The sequence below is a fragment of the Centropristis striata genome, chromosome 4 (genome assembly GCF_030273125.1).
Source record: "Centropristis striata isolate RG_2023a ecotype Rhode Island chromosome 4, C.striata_1.0, whole genome shotgun sequence".
NCBI lineage: Eukaryota > Metazoa > Chordata > Actinopteri > Perciformes > Serranidae > Centropristis > Centropristis striata.
This window is the reverse complement of record NC_081520.1, coordinates 11,340,130-11,353,174: the sequence shown is the minus strand read 5'-3', so window position 1 is coordinate 11,353,174 and position 13,045 is coordinate 11,340,130. Positions and strand designations below refer to the sequence as shown.

At 39.6% G+C, this 13,045-nt stretch overlaps 1 protein-coding gene across 1 annotated transcript; it reads right to left on the bottom strand.

The window, feature by feature from the left end:
* Positions 1 to 3,547: 3,547 nt before the first annotated feature.
* slc13a5b (solute carrier family 13 member 5b) lies at positions 3,548 to 12,369 on the bottom strand. The gene is given in 13 exon segments (XM_059331072.1): positions 3,548 to 4,892; positions 5,780 to 5,917; positions 7,017 to 7,178; positions 8,361 to 8,482; positions 8,596 to 8,702; positions 9,634 to 9,846; positions 9,989 to 10,111; positions 10,194 to 10,374; positions 10,473 to 10,693; positions 10,961 to 11,097; positions 11,186 to 11,314; positions 12,233 to 12,349; positions 12,352 to 12,369. Coding segments are annotated over 13 exon segments (1,794 nt in total). The 3' UTR covers positions 3,548 to 4,766.
* Between the last annotated feature and the right edge of the window lie 676 nt (positions 12,370 to 13,045).

Genomic DNA, 13,045 nt, shown 5'->3' with positions numbered 1-13,045 from the left:
TATACCCTGTTTTTGAGCACATGTGTGGTATACGCAAAACATGTCCAAAGGAGAATGTTCCCTAAGGTGAAGGGTTCTGGTGCATTTCCTGGCAAGAATCCATCGAGGAAACAGTAAACATGAAACATCTTTGTAGGATTATACAATGAGCATGGCCCTCCTGGTTGCCACTAATCTACGGGGGTCTTGACTGGTCACTAAAGCCTGACAATGAGTCCCTCTGCTTAGGAGCCTGATTTGTTAGGTTACTGACCTAGAGTGGCTAAGGTCAGACTGGTCAGGGGAATGGACAATTGGTTTTACTAGAACCTCACATGAGCACGCATGCCTGGCCAATCCTAGCGCTTGAATGCTACTCAGGGCTAATCTCTCCAAGACAAGTAGTAGGATTCATAATAATCCATCTAGAAACATTTAATAAGCAGCCAAATTAACATGCTATGGGTCTGCTCTGGCCCTTATCTCTATAAGCAGTTATCTGCATATGACATAAAATACAGTAATCTAACTAAACACAAATAAATTAATTAATATGCACCATATAAGCACAATATCAACTAAAATAATAAAGATTCTAAAACTAATTTTTGACTCGATGATTGTAAAGGCACTGTTAGCATAGTCAGTATTCCATTATTTGTCTGCAGAATGCAAAGAAAGGCCCTCTGTCCTCTTCTGGATATTTTAGCTCTTGACCTGGCTCTTGTACACAGTTTAATTGGATACAATGCGAGCTGAAACCAACTCTGCACACACTTCTTTTTTTGCCAGGAAGGATTGATTGTATCAAACAGGCTGCATATTGTCCTCATGTGTAACTGATACAGAAAAGGTGAAAGGCCAATGTGGCTTTTAAAAGTATTCCCATCTCAAATGCAACAGGTGGATGAGTAACAAAATGTGCTTTCTGACCTCTCGTGTGCCTCGAATATTATCTTGAATCCCAAACAGTATTAATATACAGACGGTGGTCACATTTAAAGGAAAACCTGAATAGAGAGTGGAGAAACAAATCAAATGCAGATTCTTCTGTTCACTAAGACTCACTAAATGGTTTGATGATCTCAGATCTCTACTTGGACCTTATATGGAAGATTATTATACATATAATCAAAACTTTCATCTTCAAATCTATTTAGGGATGTCTGTCTGACTCGATTGCTTTTTCTACTATCCCACCCAACTTCCTCCTTTGTTCTCATAATTATTAAGACCATATTTCCTCAGTATACGTTTTCATAATAAGTTTATGCTCCCAATCATTAGTTTCAAGTCTTCTTCAATACAGAATGATTTTAATTTTGTAACTTATGGTCCAATTAAACATTAAATAAAGCATGTGGGGAAACTTATGATTGACAGGTTGCTACCACAGTGCACTGTGTGCTTTTGTCTTAAAACTTTCACAGTCTGTTTTCAGTTTGGCAAAGTTAACTGAAACATTTTGATTACCTAAAAATGTCTTGTTCAGCATTCGGTTGGATAAAAAGAACCTCTCAGAAGTCGCTCCTGATGCTCCTTGCATTCCAGCTCCTGGACTATTCTCTGTGCATGCACTGGTGGCAAATACAAATATGACGATGGCTATAAACCAAAGGCATGACTAAAATGTCAAACTCAAGACTTCAAAACTAAAGTCCACAAACCAGTGGGGGATGTCACTGTGACTACATCCACCATTTTAATACAGTCTATGAACAAGATCCAATACTGCAGCTCAAACTTGCAGCTAATTTCACCTAGTGGTCACTCATGGTATTGCAATAAAAATGGCAGTAAAAGTCTCCTATCCTATCATACATGCATGGTGAGCACTGAAGCTGTGCTGGAGGCTCGTTGTAGAGGCAATTTTGTCCGAAAAATAACTAAAATAAAATTAAAACAAACCTAATCAAAAGGCAGCTGATACACCATGGGCGTGTGGTGTACACAGGTAAAGAGCTATGAAGTCTTGCAGAGTTGTGAGTACCAAAAATGATTTAATCCAATAAACAAACAAAGAGAATAAAGAAACATGGCTCCTAATGCCTCTCTTCGCTGTAGTAAAAAAACAAAGGCCCACCTAGGTATATGCCGGCCCACAATGTCAATCCAATTTCCATAAAAAATCAAAAATACTATATACACTAAATATAGGCTACTAAACAATAATGATGATTAAACTAAACAAATAACTAGCAAAACAAAATATTATCATAATGACCAAACATATAGAATAATCAAATGACACTCATCACTATTAATATACTAAATAGACAACTAAATACTAACAAGAAATAAATAGCTCCAACACTTGTGGTGGCCTGACATCATGTTAAGAAACCTGACCTTTTTCTTTAACATGTCACCAATCTGGTTGTAAGTTATTAAACTTTTTACCTGCTCACACTTGTTTTGGGGTTTACCAGAGCTCTTAAGTGTGCTTGAAACCCCAGCAGCGAGAGTAACTTGCAGGTTCAATTTCCCCACTGAAGCCTTACATGTATATATAGCCAATAATGGAGGCTATAATACGTGTGGATGTGTTTCAATTGGATAATGAGTGGGTGGCTGTGAGGCAGCGAAGGGAGAGAAAGGCACTGTAATTACATAAGCTTTTTTCCCCCAGTGGGACCCAAGATCATAGTGATCTGAACTGCTTTGTGCCTTCAACCGCTTGTTAACCACTTTCATACCGTCTAACATTTTAATTGTCCAACAGAACTGAGGTCGAAACGTTGTTGTGATCCTTTCATTTATTTCTCCCTGCTACCTTTGCTGCAATGTGACATGTTTTCCTCTGTCACACGATCCCACCAACATGGTGTGGTGTTGTTTACTGCCACTTATGTAGAGATTGATGATCTTTTTTATGGCTGTAAAACATAATCCTCATTATAGTGATAGAAAGCCATTGGGTTGTAGTAAAGTGCTCTGGGGTCTTTAAGCGGAGACATGTGAAATGTCTTCTTTGAGCTCATAATGTTTATGACGCAAGACAGCGTTGGACAATATGACTGCCTTGACCCTTGGCTCACGCACCGTCTCGACAAGAGGACAATGACACAGAGCTCTTGCCTTCATGCATTAGGTGTGGCCTTTCAGTCCAGGATTACTGTGGCTTTCTGCACTATGTTTACAGGATTATATCAGCTTTATGCACGAGACAAGAAGTCACTGAACAAGAGGCAGAGAAACACATGTGCTGTTTAAAACACAGGCAATAGTCATGTGAAGTTGAGAAAGAGCCGACTGTTGATGAAAGTGGGATCATTTTGTTTTGGCCGAGGGATGACAATGCTGTTTGTCTAGCAATTTCCACCTGCTTTAATAAAGCCTCTTCCTTGTTTAAAATCCACTGTTGATATCCTACTGTGAAATAAGTAGCTTAAATTTTAAACCAAGTGTGTTGTTGAATTTAAAAATATTGTATGACTATATCATGACTTATTTGTAAGAAATACTGATTAAGGAAACAAATGAATTTGTCAGCATGTTTTGCTCTTCCAGTGTTATTAGACCACTGTATGTGGATGCAGTTAAACAAAAAAGAAACGTAAAAACTCACTTTATTGAAACTCATATCTTTTATTTTATAGTTTGTCACAAAACAATGAATTGTTTGCACAAAAGTCGTGAAATCAAAGAGAAAAAAAATATATACATCGGTTCTTAAATACCATTTTATTGCAATTCAGACAAATTTCATTATTGCAGTGAGACATTTCACAATGTGGCCTCACACTGTATTGATCAAAATATTGAAAACATGTTTACAGTACATTAGGTCAGTGTGTTTGTACACGGCACATATGGGATTCTTGCATTGTAGTCATGATACATTTCAAAGTTCAGCTGATGCTGGAACTACAATAAACCACCATACATCATCATATATGGATCAACTCAGGGGTCAGAAGTACATGTTTACTTATTGTCAAGTCTCTACATATTAGCACATTATCTATAAATACTAGTCAGTGCTTGTAAGCAGTCTAATCTTGCATTCGATATTTTATTGGGGCAGATAGAATGCCCTTTTCAGTGATATATAATGCCATTGGATTATAAGTATTAATGTATTAACACATAAGCAGAATTTTAAAGTTGTATCTGGTTGAAATGCAGTTCAATCTATAAACATATGTCCTAATATCCTAATAGAAAAGTTATAGTAGCTACAGCTGTCAAGATAAATAGAGTAAAAAAGGTTAATATTTCCCTCTGAAGCATAAGCGCCATAAAATATAAATCCTTAAATAAAGTACAAGTACCTCAAAGTTATACTTAAGTGCACCACTTGAGTAAAGTGCAAAGGTTAAGTTCTTGAGGTTTATTGCTATTTAGGTGTGGCTTCATAGCCCTTTCTTTGATATTTTTTGTGTGTATGTGTTTCTAAAATCAGCTGCTTAGGAGGATTGCAAGAAGATTGCAATCTCTCTTTTTGAGAATATAAATACTGATATGTGATACTGTTTTTAAGTGTAAATAGTCTTTCTTGAAAAGGTAACTTAAATATGATACAATGTAAATTAAAAAAAGTTTTCAATTTCATTCTTCAACCACTCTTCCTTCATTCCCAATTATAGTCATCACCAATCTCTTTCACAAGAAAGACTCAGGTGTCGATGAAAACAAGCCTTGGGGGCGTTGTACTCTAACAGTAGTCAGGCGATGCGGTCCACCGTGTGGTCCTGAGCCGACACTCGGACCAGAGGTCTTTGTCTGGCGCCTGTGTATAGGGAGGGCAGGGTGTGCGTGGATCATCTCCTATGGCAGCACCAGGCTCACACCCCGGTGACATTGGCCCAGGTGGGGAATGAGTCCAATTCAAACATGGCCCTGCCCCAGCTATTGATGGCCAGTGTAATACAGAGGATGCCAATGATGTTCATGACTATTCCTGTCCTGGCCTGGTGGAGAAAAAGAATGTGTAGTGATATTAGTTGGACATATTGGGTAACGGTTAATAACTTTTTGTTGATAGTTTGATGAGAAGACACTGATCTCATGTCTTTTCGTTAAATGTAAAGCTGCAGCCAGTAGCTGGAGCAAAAAAACATTTGCTTATCCTGAGAGTGATGAATCTTCTTAACAAACATTCAGAGATGAGAGAAAAGTGACAGCTGGAAATGACAAGAGTAATGGGGTTTTCTACGAAGAGTCAGAGCATGAGCTGCCACACAGCCTGGTCTCTTAATAATTACTTTCCCATGTAAATAAACTGCTAAACTGCATTTTGATAGAAATGTATTTCCTCCTGGATTATGTTTGTTTGTAATTGAAGTCTGTGAATATATATAATGTATACCAGAGTCTGATAAGTCACAGGACAAATGTGAATGTTGAGTCAATTATTTAACAAACCTAATCATCTTAACCCAGATCATCAGATCAATCATGATGTTTTAATCTAACCAAGTAGTTCTGTATGGGATTGCATTTTGAGGAGACAGGGTTGCAAACAAACACTCCCATATACACATCATTGCCTCTGTTTTTAGCTTAAGATAGCCGTTTTATTGGCTGTTTAGGGCACAGCAACGTAGACTGCGGAAACTTTCCAGTGGTCAAATTGTCACATAAGAATGGTATCAATGTTCCCATCAAACTTTTGGCAAGAAAGTCAATAAGTGCATTTCCTTAAAAAAAATCTAGTTATTCCAGGTCACAAGTGACAAGTGCAATGAACACATATGTGCAGCTATCTTTACAGAGTCACACTGGCCATAAAGTGGCAACTTTGCATGTTGAACATATAATTTACTGAGCACACACAACAAACCGCCGCCATACTTACCATGTCAGCAACCTTGAGGTATCCATAAGAGAAAACTATAGCGTTGGGAGGCGTAGCAACAGGCAGCATGAAGGCAAAAGAGGCACTCAGAGTACAAGGCACCATGACGTACAGTGGATTCATTCCGATGGACTGAGACTGCAAAAATCACACAGAAAGCTTCGGCAGTCAGAGACAGGGATGAACAGAGCCCTCATCACAAAGTCCTTCATTCCTCCATCTGGCTATTTTTCTGCAACCGTAATCACTGACTCATAACTCAGATTGAAATGTGTGCAGTTCTGTGCGGAGTGAGAACTCTCATTAGGTGGGTGTAATTAAGATGTAATTCCTGCAAACTCACTGCTGACTCACGATATTTAAAATAGAAAAGCTCTACATATGTAGCGATAATGGCAGACTACTAGTTGCAGAAAACATTACACTGTGGAATTTGCCTCTGAATTACATATCCCGCTGCACGGTAGCTTACAAGTGCACAGTAATTTCTGGTTCTCAAAATAAACAAAGGGTGAAAAACCTAAAGTTTATAGTTAGTCTTCTTTAAACTAGAGGCTGTAGATCTGGTCACCACGCTGTGACAGTGTTTTGTCTTGTCTGATGGTTTTATGTTTAAATCAAATAACTATTCACTTGACAGGATGACATAAAAAGTGACATACCACAAGCCATGACTGCCACAAATTGTCATCACATCACTTTCAGCTGCATGTAACTGATCAGATGCCTTTTTCTTCCTCTCTTTTCTTTCCATTTCTAATTTCACACGAGGCTTGGACACCCTTGTGCTCCCACTTGGCTTCGCCCTCAATAAATATCTGTCTGAATACCCATGGTTGCAGTATCTTCGCAACCCGGCCTTGGCGCTGTCTCGAGTGCTCGACTAGCGGCACAGTAATGCCATTCTTCAGCAGCAGCGGGGTGAGCAGCATTACAAGCCACTGGGCTGAATTGGTGTGTTTGGCAGGTTATTAATGGGAGGAGGGGCCCGGGGAAGGGGACCAAACACATTCAGCCTGAATGACCATCTACATGGGTAACCAAACAAGGGAAAATAGGCCGGCTCCCACTGGGAGTAGTTTCAATGCTGGACTCCAATTGGGGAAATGGGTTCAAAAGAAATCACACTATGTAGTACTTCACCCTACTGTACCACTGCTGCCAAACATAATGGTCTGTCTGCTGCAGCCTGAGATCCGGTCTTTCTTTTTTTCCCACTTTCTCTCTGACAACTTACCATTGAGGCTAAGACAGGTAGGAAGAGCGTCGCAGTGGCAACATTACTGGTGCACTCTGTGAAGGTAGCAATCAGCAGGCATAAGATGATAGCAATTGCCCAGGGAGGGATGTTTTGAAGGGGAGTCATCTGATCTCCCATCCACTTTGAGAGCCCTGATTCCTAAAAAGATATATACATCAGTCTTTCCAGGAGATGTAAACAGTATTTATCTATCCAGCTTGGTTAACATCCGCTTCATTTACTCTTTGTGCTTTCTTTCGGGTATACAGCGTCCTTTGAAATCTTGATGATTTCTACGATGACCTATGATAAATATTTTGTTGAGTTGTATACTTACATTATTCCAAGTTTTAAACCTAGAAAAATCTGTGGTTTTAATCAAGGACACACTCATATTCCCTTTGTGCATGCGTTGTTGGTATGGTTGTCTGCCAGAAGTTGTCATAAAATCTTTATTTATGGTAACATTACACTTTTTAAATCTTGGGTAGTATTTAACTATTCTGACTAGATTATAGATTTTAGTAATCTGCATCTGGATTTTAAGTTATCTGAGAAACACTAGCAGCATTTTAGCTCACAGCCCCTCTGGTGGCTTGTTGAACACCATCTGATCAACACTGATTTTTAACATAAAACTGCTTTATTCAGTGTTTTTTACTGGTTTAAATCACTGGGTCTGTTTGTTTTGGGGTGGAGGAGACCTCTGTGGATAATTGGGCTCCTGGTAAAAACCAGCTGAGAAGGTATTCGCAACAGCTTGGCTGCCAACATCTCTGTTAACGTACTGAACAGTGAAACACTCATTTTAAAGGTGAAACTGCTTAGTTTAATGTTTTTACCCATTTGCATCACCTGGACTGTTTGTTTTGCAGAGGAGTTGGTCTCTGAAGATAATTTTTAGTAAAATCGTCCTGAACAATGAACAGTGAAGGAATTCTAACTGAGATAAGTTGACTGCTATGATGGCATTTCTTTGTCTTTTGTTATTATCTTGACCAAGAGTCCCCTAGCAGCAAAAAATTACACATTGCATGTTTAAAACAGCTCAGATATGACATAAAGAGAGTAAGCCACAAATAACAAGGCTTAAATTTAGATTTAAAATAAGACATAGAAAGGAGGTAAGTATTTTCGAACGATTTTTGATTTACAATAAAAAATTGTGACACCCCTAAAAGAAAGCAATTTGAATACAGTGTGGAAATGGCAGACTCCACCATCGACACTGTTATATAGAATTGAAGAACACAACTTTAAACACAACCATGAAGCCACCCAACACACTTATATTGCCATATTGTGTGTAACCCAACATTTTTTACTGTCACTGCCACTTACTTCACTGCCCTTGGCCAGAGCAAAACCTCCGCCAAGAAGAAGCACGATGCCCCATGGTAACTTCTTCTGGGCAACTTTCCAGGTGAGCAGAGGTGGAGTTGGGCCAACACTTTGATGGGGTGCTAGAGATCCAAAAAATTCAATGACACTATTGAATCATTGTACAAGTTCCAGCTCTCAAAACTTGGATGTAACTGCATAACACGTGTTGTATCCTCTCAGAATGATGGCTCACCTGTGTCAAAACTTTGAGTCCTGCACAGACAGAAACGTGGGGGTTTGGAGGGCAGAACAAAGAGAAGGATGGCGATGAAGATGGCTACTGTAGCGTCTGTCACATACCTGAGAAATGGAATGAACAAACTTATATTTTACAACAGCTTCTTAACCCAAGCCATCAGACTCTTGAACTCTCAATCACCCCCCTCCCACACACATACTCACACACATTCACACTGGACTTTTGCCCTGCCTTACATCCCCCCACCTCCTGATTATTCTTGCACTACACTGTACCAATCCCCTTCTGTGAACTCATATTTGTTTTTGTTTTTTGTTTTTCTATGTGCAATATACTAGTGTACATTACACTTTTAGTTGTTATACTTTTTATATATTATATATATTTTTATATACAGTACAGGCCAAAAGTTTGGACACACCTTCTCATTCAATGTTTTTCCTTTATTTTCATGACTATTGACATTGTAAATTCATCAAAACTATTAATGAACACATGTAGAATTATGTACTTAACAAAAAAGTGTGAAATAACTGAAAACATGTCTTATATTCTAGTAAGCAAAGGGTGGCTACTTTGAGGAATCTAAAATACAAGACATGTTTTCAGTTATTTCACACTTTTTTTGTTAAGTACATAATTCCATATGTGTTTATTCATAGTTTTGATGCCTTCAGTGAGAATCTACAATGTAAATAGTCATGAAAATAAAGAAAAACGCATTGAATGAGATGGGTGTGTCCAAACTTTTGGCCTGTACTGTATATATAGTACTATATAATAATACTATATATATAGTACATTTATTTTTAGGCATTTTAACTTGAAATACTTCTTTTGTTGTAGTTTATTTATGTTTCATCCACCCACTGTAGGGCAATGTAATGCCATTTTGTACAAATGTGCACTGTTGGCGTATAGCTTGAATATCACTAAAGTCTATTTAAGTCTAAGTCTAGATATATGATTATTCAAAAGCCCTAAACTAGATTAATGCATGAGTGTAAATTTGGTGTATTATTGTATACAAACTCTGCTTTGGAGTTGAAGATATCTGTTGCCCAGCCATGAACAAAGCCTGGGTCTCTTGTAAACCACATCACCACCAGCAGAATGAAGAGACCCAGGACATTTATCTCTCCGAAGGACATGGGGCCCAGCTTACGATGCTCCTCGCGGATCACATTATAGGCAGCAATATCCTTCTCTGTCTTCACCACGCCACAGCCCCACGTCTTCTTAAAGCTAGAGGCATCACATGGGGGGAGAAAAAGAAAACCTTTGTGTCACCTTTACCCTCAATTACACTCCTAGTGCGGTAAAAGTTTCTTGATGTTGTTTCAAGTCTCTGTCACTGTAATTAGGCTTTAACCTTCTCCAAACTCACTTGAATCCCATGAAGACAAACTGCAGCCAAAGCCAGGCCAGTGTGAGCATGAGGATCATGTTAGGGAAGGCAAAGCCGAACCAGGACGCAAAGTTAATCACATCTCCGTTTTGAGGAAAGAGTCTTAGAAAAACAAAGAAAGAGAATATACCATCAATTGAAAGTCATTGCACATGACTAAACAAAACGTTGAGGAAACACTCACTGGTTCATCTGGCCCTTGAGCACCAGATTGGGACCTGTTCCTGTCAGCGTGGCCGTGCCGCCGATGCTGGCAGCGTAACAAACACACAGGGTCATCCCTTTACACAGTCTGCGCCTTTCTGCCGCCTCCTTATGCATGGCAGCCTCCACTGCAGAATCCAAGAAAGTCACCACCACTGGGCCTTCAAACAAACAAAAGGAATGAAAAGAGCAACACAGGCAGAAAAATTCCATGATTCTGTACATGTTGCTTAGCCAAACTGAGAAAACCGTGGCTCACCTTGCCCTTCATTCTGTTTCTCGCTCTGTGGAGGCTGTTTGCTGTCAGTCTCCGATGTCTGGACCTGCTCCTCTGAGCTGAGGATCTGAGGTATCTCTGCCTCATTGTTGTTGAGCTGCTGCAACACTGCTTGGACTATAGGCACCATCATGGCCGTGGTGGCTGTGTTACTGATCCACATGGACAAGAAGGCTGTCACACCCATGAAACCTAACATCAAACTGCCAAAAAGATAGAATACAAAAACAAAACATAAATACTGTTAGCGGCCTTGGCTTTAAAGAGAACCCTGAGCGTTTTACAACAATCAACAATAAAAAGAGAGAAAAAAGTATTTTATGATGGCAATAAACAGCTTGAACAAAGGTTCATTATCTATAATCAGGTGTTTTGATGTCATAGTTGATTAGATATGCTTCGGAAATTATTTAAAAGATAGCAAGCCAAACAGAGAATTTGCTGTGGGGGTGTGCATCTGAGCCACTCACAGCGCTGGACGCACACCAACAAAGAGCAGCACCCTCAAGGCGATCCGCTTGTGCAGATTCCAGTGCTCCACGGCCACTGCGACCAGCAGTCCCCCCACAAACAACAGGTTTGTGTCCTTTAGGTACTGCATGCACACCTGGGTCACACAGAGTACGATGTGTGTGAACAGAAATGCATCCCTGCTGAGCAAATTCTGCAAAATGCTGAAGTTATTTTTTACTTACGTCTTTGGATTGCATGATGCCAAACAGGGGGAAAAGGATTGCTGGGAGCAGAGCTGTTACAGCCAGTGGTAGGACCTCTGTGCACCAGTAAACCGCCATTAGGACTATCACATAGGCACATTCTGCCTCCTGTGCAAAAACATAAACACAAAGAGTAAGGTCTTAGATCAGTGAGTATTACATATTTTTTAATGGGATGTTATGATGGTTCAAAGTGTAAAGATAAGTGTGCTATTGTTTCAGGTCACCTGCGTCTCCATCATACTTCTGGCCTCTGTTAATAACACTACAATTATTATTAAGTGACCTATTAATTTGTCACATGTCAGGCAGCCCTGTTAGTAGATTTTTTTTCACTTAAGGAAGAGTACTTTGGTTGCTTTAAGATTATAACCTATCTCCAGTTTTTGCAAGCAAGCAAATATTCCTAAACTTGTCCTCTGTGAGTTTGAGACCTCATACTCTGTCAGCCTCCCTGTGCCTTTGTTCATAGCAGGTCTATGTCTATCATAACATGCTTACAGCCTATGTGCATGCCTCTATGTCACATGTAGCGGTACAGCTACGTGGACTGAGCCTTTTGACTCCGTGTTCCCACGCCGGACATGAACTTTCATGTTAACAACAAGGAGTTAAAATAACAGGACTTCAGAGCGCTGCAGCCTCAGGCAACACTGGACAGTTCTCATGCGATTTGCTCCAAGTGCGCCGTGCACTTGTAAGCCGCATCAACAGGTGCAGAAGAGAATCCGTGCAGATCACATTCATTCACTTTTTTTCTAGGCAAAGAAATGTCCATGGCGCTCGAATTTGCGGATTCATTTAGTTAATTGATGTTTTTAAAGAGCATGCACACAAAAATGAGCCTTTCCCTAATCAAACTGACTCTTAAAAAACAAGTTAAACTGAATATTCTGTATAATAGTAAATAGTAACAATAACTGACCAAATACTACAATTACTTTATGCCAGAATCTCAAAAAGTTGCCGAATTTCCTCACTTTTAATCTAAATGTATTAATTGCTTTATTAAAATCGTGTACGTACCGGTGTTCCGATCACTAAAGGCAGTGGAAGCAGCAAAAACGGAGTTGAGAAGAGGATAAGCTGATTCTTAACAGAGCGGAGATATTTGAAGAATGCCATCCTGAAGGAAAACGGAGAAAAGAAGGCTTTCGCACCATGGATCGCGCTTTTGAGGCGCAGAGGAGAGGAGGAGGAGGAGGGGGGGAGGAGGGGGGAGGCCCACAGCATATAAAGGAGAGAGAGGGAGAGTGGCGAATCACAATAGAGAGAGAGAGGGATGGGTGCTAACACCAAAACAAAAGAGCTGACTGACTGATTATTCCTGGAATTAAACAGAAAGGTTCTTCTAAATTATCACGAAAATGACTAATGCTGTCTGAAGCACTGGCAAAAATTAAGTAACTTGAAGTTCCTGTATATTAACAGCTGATTATAAGTGTATATTTGTGTCACAATTAAGAGTTTGGGAGCAGCAACCACTGAGTTTATTCATGCTTGAGGGAGGATAAGATTCATATTTTTTGCACTTGCATCAGAACAGACTATGTCACAGATCGTTAGTGATGCACCATGACGTGAAGAAACATTTAATCTGAAAAGAATCAGACATTGAGATCATTATGTCTCACACAGTTTTCTTAAGGAACTCTAATGCAATATAGTTTCACATGCAGGTGACTCAGGACGGTTATATGAGTCATTGCCGATCCACCTTATTATTTTGAACTGCAATGGGACTCTTCATCACAAGTAGCACAACTGATCAATCAGAAAAATATAAATAAAGGGCAGCAGGGACCAAGCCTGCATTTTATAAATACTGAGGAGTGCAGA